The sequence below is a fragment of the Scardinius erythrophthalmus genome, assembly GCF_964197995.2.
Source record: "Scardinius erythrophthalmus genome assembly, chromosome: 21".
Lineage (NCBI taxonomy): Eukaryota > Metazoa > Chordata > Actinopteri > Cypriniformes > Leuciscidae > Scardinius > Scardinius erythrophthalmus.
The window spans coordinates 17,638,271-17,659,009 of NC_138241.1; the positions used below are offsets into that span (position 1 = coordinate 17,638,271).

The 20,739-nt window shown below is 40.4% G+C and overlaps 1 protein-coding gene across 1 annotated transcript in view; it reads right to left on the minus strand.

Moving 5' to 3' along the window:
* Window positions 1-20,739, minus strand: part of macrod2 (mono-ADP ribosylhydrolase 2) — a 598,881-nt gene that overhangs the window by 57,189 nt on the left and 520,953 nt on the right. The window contains exon 9 of the mRNA XM_081351444.1: window positions 2,862-2,943. Within this exon, the coding sequence (XP_081207570.1) occupies window positions 2,862-2,943 (82 nt within the window). The remainder of the gene's footprint in view (window positions 1-2,861; window positions 2,944-20,739) is intronic.

A 20,739-nucleotide genomic window follows, 5' to 3' on the forward strand; every position in this document is an offset into this window, starting at 1 on the left:
CCTCCGTCATCTCATTTCTAAACACTAATACAAGGAGACGTGCCTGGGAAACAGGGACCTGGCTTATATAATTACAAATTCTCAGGTGAATTCTATCTTTCAGCAAGACCTGGAATAGGGAAAGTGTGTGCTTGTGTGTGTGTGTGTGTGTGACAGGAACATGACAGGAACAAAACATTCAGCAAGTGGGGAAAAAGTGAGTCTTGACACTTATTATTCCACCCGGTCCACGACTCCTAGTGTGTGTGTACGAGGGGAGGTAATGGTGGATTATATTATTCTCCCGGTGCATTTAGGATTCCTCTGTTTGTTTGTGTGTGTGTGTGCGTGTCCATACAAATGATGAACCTCCAGGCAGCGGCTCATTTGGAAACCTCCAGGGTTTCTTGTCATGGAAGTGCAGCGAGCTTCAGGCAGAGCGAGACAGCAGGACACTTGGGAAGGTCCAAAAGGGCTCCGGTGCGGCCTGCACTCACATTATATGTTTGTTTAGCGCTCAGGGAGACTGAAAAGAGGCTTCCTGAGAGAGACTTGGCCTTTAAAGAGAGAGAAACGCTACACGGGCGCACAATAGACAAGTTCCCATGGAACTACTGCAGCTAGTGTCTCATAAGAAGGGAGAGGGAGTAAAAAAAATGGAAAGAGAGGCAAAGTGAGGGATAGGGTGAAAGTGAAACATTCTGAAATATTGACATTGACAGAAGGCCAAAGTGCAAGTAAAAGAAAGTGAAAACCGAGGAACCGACTTCTGAAGTCCCATCACACGACAGCTCATCTTTACATAAAGCAACGCCAGCACCAGAAACCACACGATCCAACCCGAAACAGGCGAGCAAAAGTGTGAGGTGGAATGTCACCGAGGAGGTGCCATCCTGCGTGACTCTGACATCTGGGGTTCGCTGTTGAGGCTCAGGATCGCTGAGGGTGTTGACAGAAGCAAAGCCTCTGCTCTACATATGGACCTCCGGGCTACAACGTTTGTGCTTCAGAGACAAGCAATCGGGACTGTGAAATACAAGCAGCCGAAGCACTCCACACCTGTTAAACTCATACGCTAGAGTATTTCATGGGATTCTCAGACAGCAGGGTGAAGCGAGATGGTCTAGCGGCCTAAGAGCTTAGTTACAAATTGAGTTTGTGGAAACACCAAAAATCACTCAAAGGCTTCTGGTTACAAACTAAGAAGCGAATGCAATAAGCCGTGAGATGCAGACAGTGAAAACACGTTCCAATGCTTTTCCTATTACTCTCCTTTCCTCTCAGTGTGCATATTGTGGGTCTTTCATGTAATATTTTATGTATTCTTTAAACATGATGTCTATGTTGCTGTTTCTTTCAACTTTAAAATGCTTTCTCTTACCCCTGCTTATTGTGCTATACTGTAAGTAAGCCATTTGTAGGCTGATTTCCCCTGGCTGCTTTAACATTACTCTGTTTGTTTGAGTAATTGAGTCAACCAACGGTGAGACTGGAAAACCTGTTTGAAAATTATTTAAGCAAAAAATTATGCCATCATTAGCCTTATGTCACTCCAAAATTGTATGACTTTCTTTCTTTTTTTTTTTCAGTGGAAAACGAGATTCCGAGGACTTTGCTGGTCTCTCTTTTCCATTCAATTATAAGAAATGAAGCAAATGCAGCATAAAAGTGTCATGAAACTCGTGCAATATGTTGAAAATTCTGTGTGAAAAACAGTTGGGAATTTAAGTGATAATTTTCCTCCAGTGAGCTGTTAACCATTGTAACCGGGGTCGAGTGATGATGAATGTCATGTCACATTCATGTCGGTTTTCTGAACCAGATTCATTAAAAAGATCTAACTCAAAAGAGCAATTTGTGCTTAAATCGGAAATCTTTTCTTCTTTATGAACGCACCAAGGAGAGCTATTTCAAGAATTTCAGGGACTAACTTAAATGTGTCTGTTTCTCAAACAAAGCTATCATTTGACCTTAGAAAATTATATAGTGCATAAATTGGATTTTTATGATGCTTTCAGGGATTTTTTTTGATATGTGAAAAGTTTTTCTTTATTCACGAGTAGGGTATTCTTATTTATTTATTTTTTATGCATTAACAGTTTATACTATTTTATAGAACTTACTATTCAGTTCTGTATTTTTATTATTATTTTTCAGGTTGTTTAATTGTAAAAAATTCATTGATATATTGTCCTAACCAACCTTTAACCCTGAACATAATTTGTTTCAATATATGAGCAACTTTATTCTGGTTTTAGATTCAGTTTTCTTGGAAAGAGACTATTTTCTGTGTATGTGCGAGACTTCAATCCATTAGCCGTAGAGCAGCGTCTGATGTGTGACACACTTAAAATGTAGTAAACGGTAAAACAATTGCGCTACAAACTAGTGTCTTTGTTACTACATTAATAAATAAAAATAACTGGAAAACAAATACCAGTTTACAACATCCAGCAGCACAATGAACTGTTTTTGCATAACTAAATAATAACTAAATTATAATAATCTTGCAGTCAAGTTTAAATTGGTCGCGCCCGCTCTTATGTTAAAAGTAGGGTTAAAAGATAATATGGGATGAATAATTGGGATGAATTAGCCCTTTAATCAGAAGAGAGTCTGACTGCGGTTATCTTGATAGCGTTCTATGATAAAGGTGGGGTTGAAGCTTGGGCAGTACATTACCATAAACTGGTTTTGGTTATGTGGAATCCAATCTCTGCCTGCTGTGCTGTATCTGTGCGCTTCTACTACAAACGTCACGCCAGTCAGACGGCCTGACACTGTGAATCCAGCCTGATACCCGAGTAACAAGCTTTGAGCTGAGTGGGTGTTACAACCAACAAATAAAATGAAGTAAAGATTCCAATAAGAAGATACAGTACCTGGGGAGAAGAAATCTGACATCTTCCTCTTGTAAATCTCATAATCTGTCTCCAGAAAGACGCAGAATATGACACGGTCGATCTGCAGAAAGAGTAGAAAAGAGGCATTTAGCATAATGGAAACCTGGATCAATGCCTTTCTGGGTAAACACATGGCTAAGGGCAACACTATTAATAAATATGAAAGTACTAGTACTCAAACCTGTCATAATTAGAGCTCAGGGGACTCATTCATGACACTGAGGCATTTTTAGAGACTTTTCTTAAAGTTAAAATGCAAATAAGTGTTAGTCTAGTTCTAAAACAGTAATACATAGTTTATTTAATAAAGCAATTTTGGTAAACTATCGAAATACACAAAACAATAGCTAGGAATCATCAAAAAAAGCCAAAACATTTAAATCAAGTGTAGAAATGTACAAATGATGAATGTTCCAATTCAGTCAAGATGTTATGACTATGCCTAGCTAAAAACAAACAAACAACATACACAGAAAAATATGAACAATTATTATGACTATGTTTGTAACTGAACACTACTAGTGTTTTGTATACTGCACAGTATACAGTGAATACTACTTTAAAAAGCATTTGTGCATATGCATTATGAAATAATAAACTTAGTAGAATGCTATATTGTTGTCACATTGATGTTGACTTTTAATTTAGAATAAAATAAAACAAAGGTATTTTTGCATTTACACCCTAATTTTATGTAAACATTTCTTAACTGGTAGAATCACACTGGCAATAAAATATCAAGCTGAGTGCTTTGCATTATGGGATACAGAAAATGTGCATACTGTGCACAGTTTACATACTGTATCCTGGACTGACAATGAATTTTATTGTATTGAATCAAGAGCATGATCAAGATAAGTGGTACAATAAAATATACAAAAGAGGAGAACACATTATCAATCATCTCCACCCTTCATTTCCTCCACTTAAGCTCAAACTTCTAGTCATCTCTAACCGCAGCTCACTTGAATGCAAGCAATGTCACTTAGGAGCAGAACATCAAGATTGAAATTAAAACAAAAAACATAAAACCTGCCAGCACTCTCTTATCACTGCAGTGACCGGATCCTCAATTCAGTTCCATCTCTTTCCATTCCGGACCACCCAGACTGACCATCCTGCTTAAGATCTCTATGATTACACTAGTACAACAGGGATCTCGATACAAAACCCTCTTTTGATTCTTCCCATGTTCCCAAAACAAAGACCTCATGTGAACAAGAGTATAAAACAACACACACACAGTGTATTCCCTACAGGTTGATGGCAATCTTTTGTGCATTACCAAAATCATAGATCCACCAAATGTTTAAATAACAAACATTTTCTTTATATTTGCATATTATGTTCAGTGGGGTTCAAAAGGCCACTTTGTAAATCTGAAAATAAACAAAAAGGTTTAGGATTGTGAAATAATTCCACAAAGGAAATAAGATCCTGAACTTTTTCTCTGACTACATTTGTGACTATGTGAACTCCTTTGTACAGACGGTCAAATGATGCTAAGAAATTCAAAACTACATGTTAATGTTTCAATTCAATCCATCCCTGCCAAAACAACAAACAAAAAAAAGTTGCCAGCTTTTTTGATGATTTTCACAAAACTTTCATGGCCCCCAGATTATTTGGTTGAATCTGAACATGCAATATATCAAAAGAAAGAACAGAGCCTTTGTTCTAGGTTCATGCATTTAGTTTTTTATCAACAGTTGAATGTAAGTTTCATAAAAATCAATATTTTGAACAAAAAGCTGAGAAAATTGTATTTTTTGTCAAAGACTACAATGTGCATAAGCAGTGCTTTTATCCCTTGCTTCTGTTTCTTTTAATCCGGAGATTCTGCACTCTTTCAGAAGATGAGTAATAGCACCCCAAACAGTATAACAGTCACAACCTTACTGGAAAATTCAGTCAATGGCTGGGAAGTGCAAAGTCATAAATGACGGAAAAGTCCATCAGTGGCAGGGAAAGAGTTCAAATAAGTTCGAAAAATGAAAAACAGAAGCATTACATGTTATAAACTGTTATTTAACACTGTGGCGATCACCTTTAGATTTTGAGTCCTTATATAAGTACTCATTCCTGCCCTGAAAGACCTTCTTTAAAACCAAGAAAGGTGATACTTCCTCTCTGTCAACTCTAAGGGTCCTTATCAGCCTCACTCTCTCCCTCTCCCTCACCACAGGTACGCCTCTCTCTCCCTCCACAGAGGAAATGTGCCTCCCAGGGAGACGTCAGATAATCGCCCTGCTGAATATTGCAATATTCCCAGACAGCCTTGTAATGGCCTCTCTCGTTTCGTCTGCTGGTGGATGGAGAGGGAGATAAAGCAGGATCCCAGCGGGATGGCGAGAGACCGGACCACCTCTCCTCCCCCTTACTGGCAAACCACATGAGGATTCAATATAAAATCATTCTCCCTCACAGGCTTGCGCAGACAGACAGCTGTCTATTAATAGTTTATGGCCTGCCCTTTGGAGTAAATGTTAAGACTTGACTTGAGACTAGTAACATTTTTATTTTTGTGCAGGAGAATGTCAGGGGGTGTCGTGGCCATAAAGAGAAAGAGGGAAAAAATGGTCCCGCTCACTTTTTTCACCTCTTCATCTTTTCAAATCTTTAAGATAGCTATAAAAACCAAGGGCCAGGACACAAAAAGAGGACAACACAACCACAGGAATCTCTGCTTCTCTCTCAAAACCTCAATGCCCATGGAGAACAAGGCAGAACAGTCTAGAATGTCAGTTAGCTAATGGTTCTCAACTGGTTTACAGGATCCAGATTTCATGGCCAAAACATTAAACTGTTTTTGTGTCAAGTAATGAAAAATGTCCTTAAAATTAAACACAGAACTGTATTTAATATTATCTGGGTCACATTTTCTTTTACATACTTTTTCTCATAGTTCTTGAGAATGAGGAAATGTTATGTAACCTATTTATGCAAGCATCTGCTTAATTTTGCTTGCATCTACAAAGCGACACATGAATTTGCAGCAAAATAAAATGATTTGATTGGACAGATGGTATAAACCTTTTTACTTTACCATACTTACTATAAATGGCTGAATTGTTAGTTGCAATTTGCAAATTTTTTTCAGAACAGACCCGTAACCCATTTTTGTGTTGCAGCCGTCTAGTTGAGACCCACTATAACAAACACACGGCAGAAGAAACACTTCCTGCTGGGAACTCTTCTGCATTTATTTAGACCATTACATCTCTCTCATCCCTCAGGCAGAGAGTGAATGGAAAGGTGAGGGGTCCTGATAGAGGAGGTCATCCGCATCATTTTCAGACGTTATGCTCAGAGAGTAGGGCACCTAGACTTTAGGAGAGATAGAGGAGAGATGGAGAGAACTTTCTGCTTCTGCCTTATGCTATTTATATCCAAATGGCCCCAGAGTATAGATGTCCAATGGTGAAATAAAGGATAAATTAACAGAGGGATGAAGAAAGGAAGTAAAAGAGAGTGTGCGATCCTAACTATTAGTCTTAGATCACAATATATTATACAGTTTAATACTACAAATATCAATATAGTATTGAATTCCTTTACAGGTTTTATTCAAGAGACAGTAAAATAAACTTTAATACATATGTACATACCTACATTCTCAGAAAAAAAGGTACAAAAGCTGTCACTGTGGCGGTACCTTTACAAAAGGTTTTGTACCTAAAGAGTGCATATAAGTCCCTCAAAGGTACATATTGGTACCAAACGTGTACATATTAGTACCTAAATGGTACATATTAGAACCCTTTTGAAGGGTACTGTCCCAGTGACAGCTTTTGTACCTTTTTTCTGAGAGTGTATAATATTACACACACACACATACATGCACAGTAAAACTGTGGTTGGGGAATTTTGCTGATATATAGTCCTAATTAACTCATTAGCATATGAATTCATTTGTTCATTTGGTTATGAGACTCACTGGAGACTTTGCTCACATGTTTAGTCAAGTCTCCTAAACATTAATTATTTAATGTAAAGCTGTCCTAGGTGAATTAATGCGCACACACACACACACACACACACAGAAGAGAGAGAGAGAGAGAGAGAGAGAGAGAGAGAGAGAGAGAGAGAGAGAGAGAGAGAGAGAGAGAGAGAGAGAGAGAGAGAGAGAGAGAGAGAGAGAGAGAGAGAGAGAGAGAGAACTGAGAACTGCAACTGAGGGTCTAATGCTGATCAAATGATCACCTTTATCACATCAGTCTCCCAGAGTCCCAAACTTAATATGGCAGCCACCAACATTCCAGATATGACTTTTAATTTGAGATCTGAGATCAAAAAGCAGTTTTGAAACATTATTACCTCATTTTTTTTTTTAAACCTGCTGAGGATATTTCTATATCTATATTACAGATATCCTCAGGCGAACATAAGGGCATGAAGGTATATAAGTGGCTGTATTTTTTATTGCTTAAGAGTCCCAGTTTTAAAGCTATTGAGGCATCACTGAAGGGATATTATTTGTCAAAATAATGACATGCATTTGACACATTCAAAAGCAGTTTCTCTTCCTGAACGTGTCTGTGCACCGCATTAGGTCAATGTATGTCCCCTGAGCCTTGTATGTCATTTTACAGTAAATGTGCTGAAAGCCTGGCACTGAACCACAGTTCCCGTACGATGTGCTGAGCAGCGGGGGATTGTGGGAAATGAAGAATGGTGTCCAAACACATCCACTAGTAGGCTGAGAGGAAGCTCAGCTTGAGAGGGTTAATGAAGGCCTAATGAAGAAGCAGAGATCGCTGTGTGCGGGCCAGGCCGCTCATAACTCACCCCTCACTGAAGCACCACTGCCAGAGGGAGGGAGAGCGACAGAGAGAGAAATGCTTTCCCACCAATCTCTGGGACAAAATTGCAAAAATTAACATGTTTTCAACAACAACAACAAAAAAGTTTCAAACACTCCCCTCATCTGCCTGTGTTCGGACATCCATCATGCCATAACTATATGAATACAAGTACATTTTAATAACTCACTGACAGTCTCACTTGGGTGAGAACCTTGTTGCTTGTATACAACAGCTCAGTAAACAATATTGAGTAACTTGCTCAATTCGAAGGATCGAAGGATTCTCAATAGCAACCCGAGTGTGTGTAACTTTAAGAGAGCAACCAAGCATCTGTATTGTTTTATTTTCTTAGTTTTTTTATGATTTAATTTTATAATCATTTATAATCATTAGTCATTTATGTAGTTGCCATTTGATTGAACATTTAATCATTATTTTATTATCATTATTCATTTTATGTTTTTATATTACTTAGTTTACTTATTTCCTTGCTCTTGCTATTGTTGTTTAACTTATTATTATACGGTTTCAAGGGATTTTGTATTCATGAGTAGGATAAGAGAATGTCTCCATGTCAAGGTTTTAAACGTCAAAGGACGATGTTGTAAAGCAGTAATCTTCCATCGTTTTTGCTGTGGTATAATAACACTTATTGGATTTGTACTGGTCAAATGAAGTCTAAGCATTGAAATACTCAGACAAAGTCTGAGCATTGAAACATTTGCAACTAGGTTTATTCAATAAACTGCTCTTTTTATTATCATCACTTCATCTCCTCCTTCTGCTCCTCCTTGGCTTTCTCATTTAAACTCTCAGGCTGATAGAAGACTGTTCATATAGTTTTGCCAGACAAAATGGGATATCTTCCGACAGGGATTCGGTGTCCAGGGTCGGATCTGACGTGGAGATCCATCCAATCTAATATTACATTTTGGCCACAATATTCCCAGTTAGCTATTTTTACTCAGCTCCAAAGCAGAATTAGCGTTGTGCTTCAGAGCAGATTTCAAATCAGCAACAAAACTACATTTTTAGGTGAAAAACACCTGGCCAAGTAACAACAGCTTCAATCCATTCACTTTGCTCTGATACAGTTGCTTGTAATTTGACTGTGGCTGCAGGCAGAAGCAGAGTCTCGGAGAGCCCAGCAGGTGCCACGACATTTAGCTGGCCCTCTTACCAACGATCTGTCACCGCCAGGCACCCAGGCTTGTAATTACATGGGGACTTTGCCAGAAAAACTTTGACGCACTAGCTGTGGCACGTACACTCTTGCTGGGATTTTCTTATTGTTTCTGTCAGGCGTAATGAAAGGGACAAGTGGGCCGCTGCAGCTCTCGACCCTCTGTATATCGGCATAAAGGTAGGAGGAGATATGAATAAGATACAGAAGTGATGTGTGTTTTAGAATAATTGTAATTACTGGAACACTGCAGTACCTTTTTCAACAAATGATGAATATTATCTAGCGAAGAGGTGGCTGTGTAGCTCCCTGTAGTGTGTGAGTGGGTTATAAGCGATTTGTCATCATTATGGCAGTGCTGTGCAGCTGAAACTTTATGTTCAGAGTATTGAGGAACATTACTATTAAAGGTAAAGTGTTACAATATTATAGTAAATTGTTTCTTTTTTACTAAATGCATTAGGTTGCTGTGGACAAGTTTGTCAGCACTTCATTTAAGTCATAAAGGCTATACCATGAAATTATTATTGTTTTTTGAGAAAGGATGTATTAAATTGATCAAAAGTGACAGTAAAGAATTTTTACATTGTTACAAAAACATCTATTTCAAATAAATACTGTTCTTTTGAACTCTCTATTCATTAAAAAAATCCTTTAAAAAAGGATTACTGTTTTGCAACGTCAAAAATATTATGGTTGTGATAATTATACGAATTTTTCCTAGAGCAGCAAATCAGAATGTTCGAATGATTTCTAAAGGATCATGTGACACTGAAGACTGGAGTAATGATGCTGGAAATTCAGCTTTGCCATCAGAAATAAATAAAACTTTAAAATATATTTTCAATAATAAAACAGCTATTTTAAATATTGTAACAATATTACTGTTTTTAGTGTATTTTGATAAATTGCAGCCTTGGTTAGGATAACAGACTTCTTTCAGAAACATGAAATCAATTTTACAGACCCCAAACATTTGTAACAAACTCCATGAAAAACAATCTAATATTTCATTTTTGACCAAAACATCTACAGAACAGCTCTATATGTAAAATTTGTTGATATCACTGCAAGCAATAACACTCACATACATTATTTCTACTACAATACTTGCATCCCTAAAACATTTTTTTTTAAGTGCTTTACATTAGTACATACAGTTATTGTATACATTTAACAAATAACAAGTTACTTGATAACAGTGATCTGACTAACCCCAACACTGTACGCACAGTCATGGCACTGACAATGAGGGAAAAAGACAGGCATCAGCGCTACGCTTTGTTCAGTTAGAGAAAGCTGCCTCATAATGGCATGATGGGAAATGATGAAGAGAGTCCTGTCTGTCAGCATAAAGAGAAGGAGAGAGAGGAAAGACAGTGTGTGTGGAGCCAGAGTGCCCAGCTAGAGGCAGGTGGAGACTTTCCAGGCCTTATTACCAGCGTAATTACACACACCTGAGCCAGCCTTGCATGACAGGACAGTAATTAAAGAGTTGAGAAAAGCATGAGAGAGAAACACACACACACACACACACACACACACACACACACACACACACACACACACACACACACACACACACACACACACACACACACACACACACACACACACACACACACACACACACACACACACACACACACACACACACACACACACACACACACACACACACACACACACACACACACACACACACACAAAGCACTCACATCCGGAGATCTGCCAATGGTTAAAGAGGGAGAGGAGAATAAACAGACGAGATTAAACGATGCATGAACACACACACACATACATCAGGTGATTTGTAAAACGTTGGAGAAACGGGGTGGAAGATGTCGCTCTGTGGCAGTCACGAATAAAAAGGCATGTATAATTAGACTGGCGAAGGTGATGTTGATATATTGAGTTAATATATCACTCCTGGGGGTACAGACGAATAGCAAAGGCTAATGCTAACCTCTGAGTAAATAATTTAACCGTGGTAAAATATTTTGACAACCCTCTGCACGCCAATACCTCTCCTGACCGATGCGAACAGAGATACGGTTTTGAGACTGGCAATGTTAAACAGTTTATACTAAAAATATTAGCACAAATTAGGCAAAATATGTTTTTTAGATCGCACCCAAGGCAGTCTATGTTAGCTGGAGAAAGCTTTCCATTAACATCTCAGTGGCATTTTCACAGCTGGCAACCCTCAGAGATATGCGATTTGAAGTCATTTTTGTTCATGACTATAAACAATTTTTTCAACTTTAAAATAAATCCCTTGTTACTAATCACTAATCACAGGGACGTAACTTAAAATAAGCTGATGGAACTACACTGCAGGAATGCACAACCCTTCACTAGCGTCTTTTTGTTTATTAAAATATTTTCTCAATTATTTTCAAAAATTCAATATTTAAATGACTTAAATGTTAAACATTTTAATGTAATATATTTATACTTTAATAATAAAATAATAATAATATATATAATATATATATATATATATATATATATACAGTGCTATGCATAAGTTTAGACACCCATGCTAAAGTTGACTAAAAATAGGAATAAAAAATCATCTTTTGGAAATTGAACTTAATGCCTTAATTAAAAAAATTAGGAAAAATCCAACCTTTAAGGACACCAATTTTCTTTGTGAATGAATAATGTATCGTAAATAAATAAATGTTCTTCCTTAAAATACAGGGTGCATAAGTCTGGACACCCCTATGTTAAATTCCCATAGAGGCAGGCAGATTTTTATTTTTAAAGGCCAGTTACTTCATGGATCCAGGATACTATGCATCCTGATAAAGTTCCCTTGGCCTCTGGAATTAAAATAGCCCCACATCATCACATAGCCTTCACCATACCTAGAGATTGGCATGGGGTACTTTCCATAAAATCATCTCTCAATGCAAATCAAACCAGCTATTAGGCTAACTGAATAAAACCATGCCAATCTCTAGGTATGGTGAAGGCTATGTGATGATGTGGGGCTCATTTGTTTTTTCATTTGATTTGTGAATGTTTGCAAATCACTTTTCTGAAATGGTCACTGACTGTATTCACAGAGACCAGAGCCAGGTTGTTATTTTTATACCCGAAAACGCTCACTGTCTGTCTAATTCATAAACGCACATTTATTATGCATAATACAGTCAGGTGATTAACTGTGTATGTTTTCTGTAAATATAAAAGACTTGTACTAAGAGTGGAATGTTTATTTGCAAAGGCCAGCCACATCGACATATCAGTAACACAAGGTATGTTGGTTGCCAACATCTTTACAAGAATTCATAGATGATCATGAAGCAAAATGCTAACCAATAAGTTGTAACTCTCAACAATTACATTCTAGAAAGAGGGTGGGGAGCAGCAGCTCATTTCCATTTAAAGATACAGTACGCACACGAAGAAGAATTCTAATAAATCATCTGGGTGGTATTTTAATCTGAAACTTCACAGACACATTCTGGGAACACCATACATTTATAATACATCTTGTGAAAAGGGGCATAACATGTCACCTTTAGAGATGCACCGATATGAAATTTCTCAGCCGATACGATAGCCGACTATTCAAAATGATATCGGCCGATGCCGATATACCGATAGTTTGGTTTTTCTTATGGATAAAAAATCTCTCCCAAATAATCCTGCAAACTATACAGAGAATATACTCTGCGGATCTAAGGGGTGGAGCTTAACCTAATTAGGTTTAAAGATAGAGATAGGGTTATGGGTAGGCTATTGCATTGGCACTGCAGTGACCAATGTTCAGAACCCTGTTCTGAAAAATTCCCAGCAGTCATTTCTCAATTTGTTCCAGTAATCATCCATATCCACTTTTCATAAAGTAGAAACGGCAAACTCTCAGTCCTTCTGGTGCAAATGCATTCACCTGCATTCATCAAAACAAAGACGGGCAGAGACCACTTAAGAGGGTCGGACAGTGGTCAGCCAGACATTGTTTTGATCTTGTGTGCTGCAAAGAGAGAGATTGCGGGTTTGGGAGTTTTTGAAATCACAGCTAAAACTGAATTATCATTTCAGAGATGGGCTTCTGAAAGGTTTGTCTTTTGAAAAGAACAGCCAGATCTATACATGAAAGAACAAGGGCCTCAGAACATCGCTTAAGAAACCAGAGGTCATCAGGTGGACTGTGGGGAAAGTGCTGGGTGAAAAACGTAGATTTTTTCTCATAACTAGCAATGGTCGACTGTTCTAAACTGCTCTTTGAACATAATAATATATTAAGGACAGACATTTTCATTAAAATTCTATTTTATTAACCAAAATCTTCTTTTGACATGACTGGAATGCCATGGTGACCCATTTAAGATCAGTTATATAATAGACATTTTAACAGGCTAAAAAGTGTTTTGTCTTATTAAAAACCACTTTGCAAAACAATTTCTGCATAAAACATTCAAATGTAATGTTCCTAAATTGTGCCCATAAGATGAAAAACTGATAATGAATTAAGCACCATACTGCGTAAATCAAGCCTGGGGTTTAAGGCAAGCCAAGATATTCTTCACAGATGTATAATAGAAAATTAAAATAGCAGCTATAAAACTAAACGCAGAGGATGTTAGGGAATTATAGCGAGATAGAATTAAAGCTGTATGTCAGCAAAACTACACTGCTCTTGAAGTCTCTCCTTACAAGAACCCCACAGTACTTCGATGGCGAAACAACAAGACTGCTTTTTTCAGCATTCATTCCCTCTGGAGCATGAAGAAAGCCACGTTTGAAAAGCTTGCATTTATGTACACTAGACTACAGGATATCGTTAAATGTCACAGCACGGGCGTTACTTTCGTGACCACTCTGGGGCTCTTGATCTGTTAGATAATACGTCAGTAAGTAAATGTCAACTAGCACATGCTGTCCTCCCAATGGATAAAAAATGGAGTCCAAATGCTAACAGCTTATTTGACAATAATGCCATAGTCACTTTTTTGAAAAATAGACTGCAGCTGAGGAACACGCAATTTCTTGAGGGAAATATTGCCCACTTTTTGGCTTTCTAATGGATTGGATACAGGTGTGTTGTGAAAATGAGGGGAAACAGAAGCGTGTGTCAGTGTAACATGAGCATACAACTAATAGAGCATTGATCAATTAGAGCTGGATGGCAGACAGCGGTGTTAGATTGTAATTAAGGGCTATCCACTCTGCATGTCGAAACAAAAGAACAGGGGCCATAGAAAAAGTGAACAATTCACATAACACACATACAACTATTGAAATATATTTCTGTTCATTAGTTCACAAAACTACAAAAATGTTTATCTTAAAAAAAAGTCAAATAAATAAATAAATATTTGAGTCCATTTATTCTCAAGAAGGTAATGATAGCTATCTATCTTTATAATCATTTGTGCTAGCCTAGAAATCTAGATGCACCCTAGCGGCAGCAAAATTTATTTTGCAGCCAGGGTAGTCTAGCAACTTTCCGTTGACTTTCGAACTGTAAAAACCTAAATTGGGTCAGGCCAATCACATCGTGTATAGAGTAGGCGGGGCGGGCTTATCTTAATGACGACAGAGTTGCGACGGTTCCCTGCTACTTGAAAACAAAGAATGGCTGCTGCTGGAGAACAGTCTTTCGAATCGGCTTTGGCCGGGACTCTGGAGGACTTGGAGTTAAGTTTTTTTTTTGAGAAAAGAGCAAAGAACAGCACTTAAGTCATTCTTAAAAAAGGAAGATGTGTTCGTAGTTTTGCCGGCCAGATTCAAAAGTTGAATCTATCAACTAATGTAAGCTCTGCTGTTGGGAAAACGCTCTGGTTGGTTGAAGCGCTGTCCTAGTGCGTGAAGAGGGAATTTGAAAGACAGCCGTTTATCCCGCCCCTCGGATTGAGTCGTGTCTATGGTGAGTTGCCAGACCTAACATCTTGATGTAGGTCTGGCTTGCCAGGCTACATTTGTGCATCAGTTTCTCATCGACTCTTTCTGCAAGTTACACTGTTACACCAGTAGGCACCAACAAGTATGAGTGAGTTACTGAACCAAAACAATTCATCCAGAAATAAAACAAGTGACTGGCTTTTTAAAAGAGTCATTAAATCCTTCACTCACCTGATTTGTTTGAAAACCGTAATTCAATCAGGAACAAAATAAATGACTGTCTATGAATTGAATCATTACAGCTTTGTCTAATTAAAAACAACATTGCATAACATTCTCTGCATACAACATTGTGTAAAATATATTGTACATGTATCATATATTTTGTATGCAAGATACACAGATGGATAGAGTATGAGTTAGCAACAGTGACAGCTCTATGTCTCTACAAGATAATAATGCTAATAGTGCCCTCTGAAGTGGGGTCAGATGAAAAAGATGGCAAATGATCAGCTAACATGACAGCTGAATGCTGTAACAACAATGACTTATTTTGGGGAAATAATTAGCTCAAATTAGCATTAATGAGAATATGCATATGTTGCTTACATGAATTAAATAATTCCCAACTAGGGAGTAGGTCAACTTCAACGTATATCAACAATTACACGATTTCTCGTTGTAATTAATGATATAGGCAGATAGAACTATGTTTCAATTTGGGGGAATTTTAGGTATAAGTTGAAGAATGTTCATTTATTGTACAAAATGTGCGTCCAGCACACGAATTGTACAATTTCTGAACGGAAATCTAGCGTCTTTAACACCAAAAGATAACACTTTTCCTGTGGCCACAAAGAAAATAATTATCCTCGTGTTTAGACAATTTGAGATTTCTTTCAATAGTAAAATTGACCGTAGAGCTTAAGGTAAGATCTGCACTACCCAGGGACTCAGATTTGAAACAAACAGAGCAAACTTGATTCAAATGATTTAACAAGTTTATTTAAATGAACTAACTACTTTAAAATCACACAGGAGTAAATATGCATAAACAAAACAATATACGATCGCAATAAGGAAAACAACAAAATAAACGTAGGAATCAAAGGTTAATATAGGGGAAGAAAGGAGAATATAAGAGAGAGAGAGAGAGAGAGAGATGAGCAAAAGAGAGTAAGAGTGATTTTAAGAATGACTTCGTGTGTGTGGGTGTGTTGGAGCACGTGGTCTGGTGTTTTGTCCAGAACCACGTGGGCATGTATTTATGTGTATGCGAAGAAGTGTGAGTCAGTGTGAGTGAGAGAATTGTGAGATAGGAAGAAACAGTTCAATCGTTCACAACAAAAACCCAATAGGCACAGTAATATTAGACATTTGAAACAGCACTTCAGATTACAAATTTAAAGTCTACGTTACTCTTTGTCGGCCTTCCTGGTGCGTGTGTGTCGCGTAGGTGCAGACCAAAAAGCGCCTGGGTCACGTGTTCACCGGAGCAGCGGTTCACGGCGTTGTCGTTGCTATGGCAACTTGAAACGAGCGAAACTTAGCAAGTTGATCTTAGCTTTAAGTTGGTTTCGTTGTTGGTTGAAACAGACTATTTACTGGAGTAAAATAGTTAAGAAAATAAAACTTGGAAGAAAATGAAAGTAAAAGCGAGCGAAGGTTTCCTTGAAGGAAGGAGGCGTGGTCTTCTTCCTCTCTCTGGCAGACTGCAATGTTTTCAGAGTTACGCGGCATTTTGAAGGAGCTGAGCTCACGCCTCTTGAGGTGTATGACCCAATCGCCTGGGAGGGCGATGGCGACTACCTCCTGACGTTTTTGCGGAGGCTCACGCCCCCTTCTAACAGTTATGGAGAAGTTAAATTTGGTCCCAATATTAATAACACCGGAATTAATAAAAGAATGCGTCTTCGGAGATTTTGAGTTAAAGATTCACTACCGTTGAGATTTTTGGAAGAGAACAATACCGTGGACGACTATGTCATGATTTAAAGTCGTAAAGATATAAGATTTTTCACTATAACAAGCATTTCATTCTTTGAGTATATCATAAAACTAGGTTATAGCGGTCCGATTTATAAGGACCATCACATAAAACAAATACATTTCAAGAATACATTTGGAAAAGGGTGATTTTTGATCATAATGTCCGCACATCCGAGCTTCTCTGTGTGTGTAAAGGGGTACTGAAAGTTCACAGCTTGTGTGTCCGGTGCGTGAACTGCGTCTGCTCCCCCCCCCCCTCCTTTCTTTCCTGAGGGGGAAGACCAGTATGTATGTATGTACGTATGTGTGTTTGCCCTCAATGGACAAAGGATCATGCCTACATCACGAGAATACATTTTAAACATTTCACAAGATGATTTCGATCCATACAATGGTAGGATCTGTGTGTGTTTCCTTGTGTGTGTGTGCGGACAGTCTTGAGGGTTCGAGCACGGGATAGAGTCTATGTGTGTGCGCATTACTAGTGTTGATTGAATTAGTCCGGTAGATAATGCTCTGTTGTGCTGAGCTGTTAATCAGTGTCTCAACGATCTCCAGGGGGTGTAAAGATGGCAGACTCGTGATTCCAAGGAGGGCAATCGATGCATGCGCCATTTGGGTCCGCACGTCCTGCCTGGCGGCATTGTGAGACAATAGAGGTGTTTTGTGTATTAGAATTTGCGTTAATCTAATCAAGTCAGACAACGACAAATGGGGTTTGGTCACGAGGAGTTTGAGCAATTTTTAATTACATGCGCGGGCTGTCTCCTTTGTGTTACATTCCCCCTTTGATGAGTTGACGGACGTGTATGGGTCTAGTCGAGTCATCACGGTAACAAAGGTCAGATGGCAGGTGCATGGCTAGGAGGAGGCAGTAAAGAGGGGTTGTTCAGACTGCAGGTTGAATCCGATGAGGTCCTCAGTATTCTCTGGTGCGGCGTTGTCCTTCCGAGGGTTTCTCCTGAAGCTGACGGAGACTGCTTCTGTGAGTTTGGCTGTGGAGGTTCGGATGGCGTTGATCCTTCGGTACAGGATATAGGCCAAGCCCAGAGCTAGGGCATGTCCGAGGATGCTGGTAATGCATAGGGCGGTGTCGGCTGCTGTCCATGTTTGGACCACAGGTGAAGTTTTCAGAATAGGTTGTCGAGACAAGGCCTGAAGGGCTGAGTCCAGTGGGGCTATGTCGATGAGTTGCGACCCCTCTTTCGCGATCCAACTTTCCAGTTCTGGATCTAGTGTGAAGTTGCGGTCCCTAAAGAAAGATGGAATCTCTAGTTCGGCTTGGTACTCTTCACTTGGGAGATGGTACAAGGCGAGGTCATCCAGGTGGAGGATGGCTCCTCGTGGGACTTGAATCCACATGCTTTGGTTCAGCAGGTTGACACGTGTAGCAGTGTCGTGTTGATCGTAGGTCAGTGTCGCTGAGCGTACTGGAGTGTTCACGAGCCATCGGTTCCCTACAATTTCAGCTTGCGTCTCGGTGACTTGGTTGCGAGATTTCGCGTCAGCCGGACAACGGGCGTCGCTAGCCAGCTGTTGGAGACCGCAGATCCCATCGGTGTTATCCCGGAGGAAAGGTTTGCTAGGGCAGAGGTAGTGTATGTCTTTTGTGAGGGTGCACATGTGCAAGTTAGGGGCTAGGTACAGCTGTGGGTCGCTGTCGTGGTACGCTACCACCTCTGGGGTCCGTACCTTAAATTGGGTATTTCCCTGCCAAAATCCAATGTTCACCACGTCTTTAAGTCGGTAGATTCGGCTTGACTCGATAATGGGTAAGTTTAGGAGGAAACCCACTTCTCGCTGCGCCGGGTCCACGTACAGGGGGATGGCACTTCCTAAGGAGTAGGCAAGATGGGTTTGTATAGGATCGGTAGGTGTGGTGATGGCGGAAGCCAGCACGGTCTGGACCAGACTCAGGGGTACCAGGTATGGTGGAATCCTGCCCATGGCTAAATTGTCTATGGAAGAGCTCACTTCTCTGAGCATGTCGCCCATTAATGCGGTGACCAGTTGGGTCTGGGCAAAATCGTTCTGGAAGACTGTGAACATCTGTTTCATGGAGCTCACAGTCCTGTTCAGCATGACGCTATGTGTGTTGAGGACAGTGACCGTGCCTCTCAGTGTCTTGCCTATGGTGGTCAAAGATGCGCTCTGTGTGGTGAGTTGATCTTTCAGTTGTGGAAGTTCCGTCTGGATTTCTGCTACCTGTCGTCGTACCGTGGCGATGTTCACCGCGTTGACACTGGACATACCAATGTTGAACAGGGTGCCTACGGCAGCAGCGGCTCCAAGCAGGGCTCCTAAGAAACGTTTGGAGCGCCTGTTGTGCCCGCTCAATTCAGCCTGGGTGAGGGTCATCTTCTCGAGTTGGTTCAGCATGTGTTCGATGTCGGCTTCAGCGTGTTTGAGGGCGGCCTCCGTCCATTTGGCACCTGCCCAGCTGTACATGACGGCTGTCTTTGGGTAGTGTGCACGGTAGACGTTTCGAGGGTCGAGTCGCACGTACACCTTCTGGGTGTGTGTCCGACAGTTCGTTATGAGCAGTCCGGGCTGCTCTCTCAACACAATTCCCGAGGCCGGAGCTGAGGAGACGAGGTCAGGTGGCGGCTGGCTTTCGGTCGTCGGGAAGCACATGATGACGATCCACAGCAGCATCATTAGGCCCTTCCTGTCTGTTCCTGCTAGTTGTCACATATCTCTTAATCTGGTTGCGGTGGACCCATTTGAGGACTGGCTCTTTTGGTCCCCTTTTCAGTTGGATTTGATACGCTACGGGGGAGAGTTTGTTCACAATTTCATGAGGGCCAGTCCAGTGAGGCAGAAACTTTTTTGACAGTTGTTTGGGAGGCAAGGCGAAACTGTAGTACAGGATTTTGTCGCCCACGCTGAGTTCTTGGTGCGATGCCTTTCGGTCGTAATGCGCTTTCTGGCCCTCAGCGCTGGTTTTCAGGTGTTGCTGGGCGAAAGCGAAAGTTGTTTTCAAATGTCTATGGAGCTCGTCCAGATATTGGGACGTGGTATAGGCAGTGACGAGGTTGTGGTCTCCCGGTTGGTACAAAAGGTGTAATGGCAGGGTCATCTGCCTCCCGGTCATGAGTTCAAATGGGGATACTCGTGTTGATTCCTGCGGGGTGGCTCTGAGGGCCATCAGCACCAGGGGAAGTTTCACATCCCAGTCTTTCTGGTTAGTTGCCACATATTTCCTCAACATGGCGACCACCGTTCGGTTAGACCTTTCTACCTGTCCGGATGAGATCGGATGGTGGCTGATGTGAAGTTTGGCTTGTACCCCTAGGATTCTCCAGATCTTTTGCATGATCTCTGCGGTGAAATGAGTTCCTCGATCTGAGTTGACTCTGAGCGGTAGGCCGAATCGGGAGAAGATGTGGTTCATCAGGAGATATGCCGTTGTTTGGGCAGTGTCGTTGGGTGCTGGCAGACACTCTACCCATTTGGTAAACTGGCACACTACCGTGAGAAAGTATTTATTGCCTCTTGATGACCGGGGGAGGGGTCCTACCCAGTCGATTTGAAGGTCTGACCAGGGGAACGTGATTCCTCTGCGTTGCAACGGGGCTCTGTGAGTCAGGTTTGTTGGGTGAAACTGACAGCAGACCAGGCATTCTCTCACATATTCTGCCACATCCTGTTGCATACATGGCCAGTATGCCACCTGTCTAAGTGTCTCATATGTGGCTCTGGTACCGTGGTGCCCAGCATATGGTGCGTTGTGGGCGTGATTTATCATTTCCCCCCTTTGACAGCGAGGTACCACGAGTTTTAGCGAAGTGGTGTCATCGTTGACAAACCAAAGAATGTCGTCCCGCACACGTAACATGTGTCTGGAGTTGTATAGATGTCTGAGATCGGAGTCATCAGTGAGATTTGAAGGTGTGAGAGGGGAGGTGGAGGGGTCGAGGAGGTGCGTTTTAATTGCCTGTATGGCAGTGTCTGATGCTTGCATATCTGCAAGGTCGTTGTTGGAAATTTGTGGTGTAAGTGACAGAAGTTCTGACGCAGG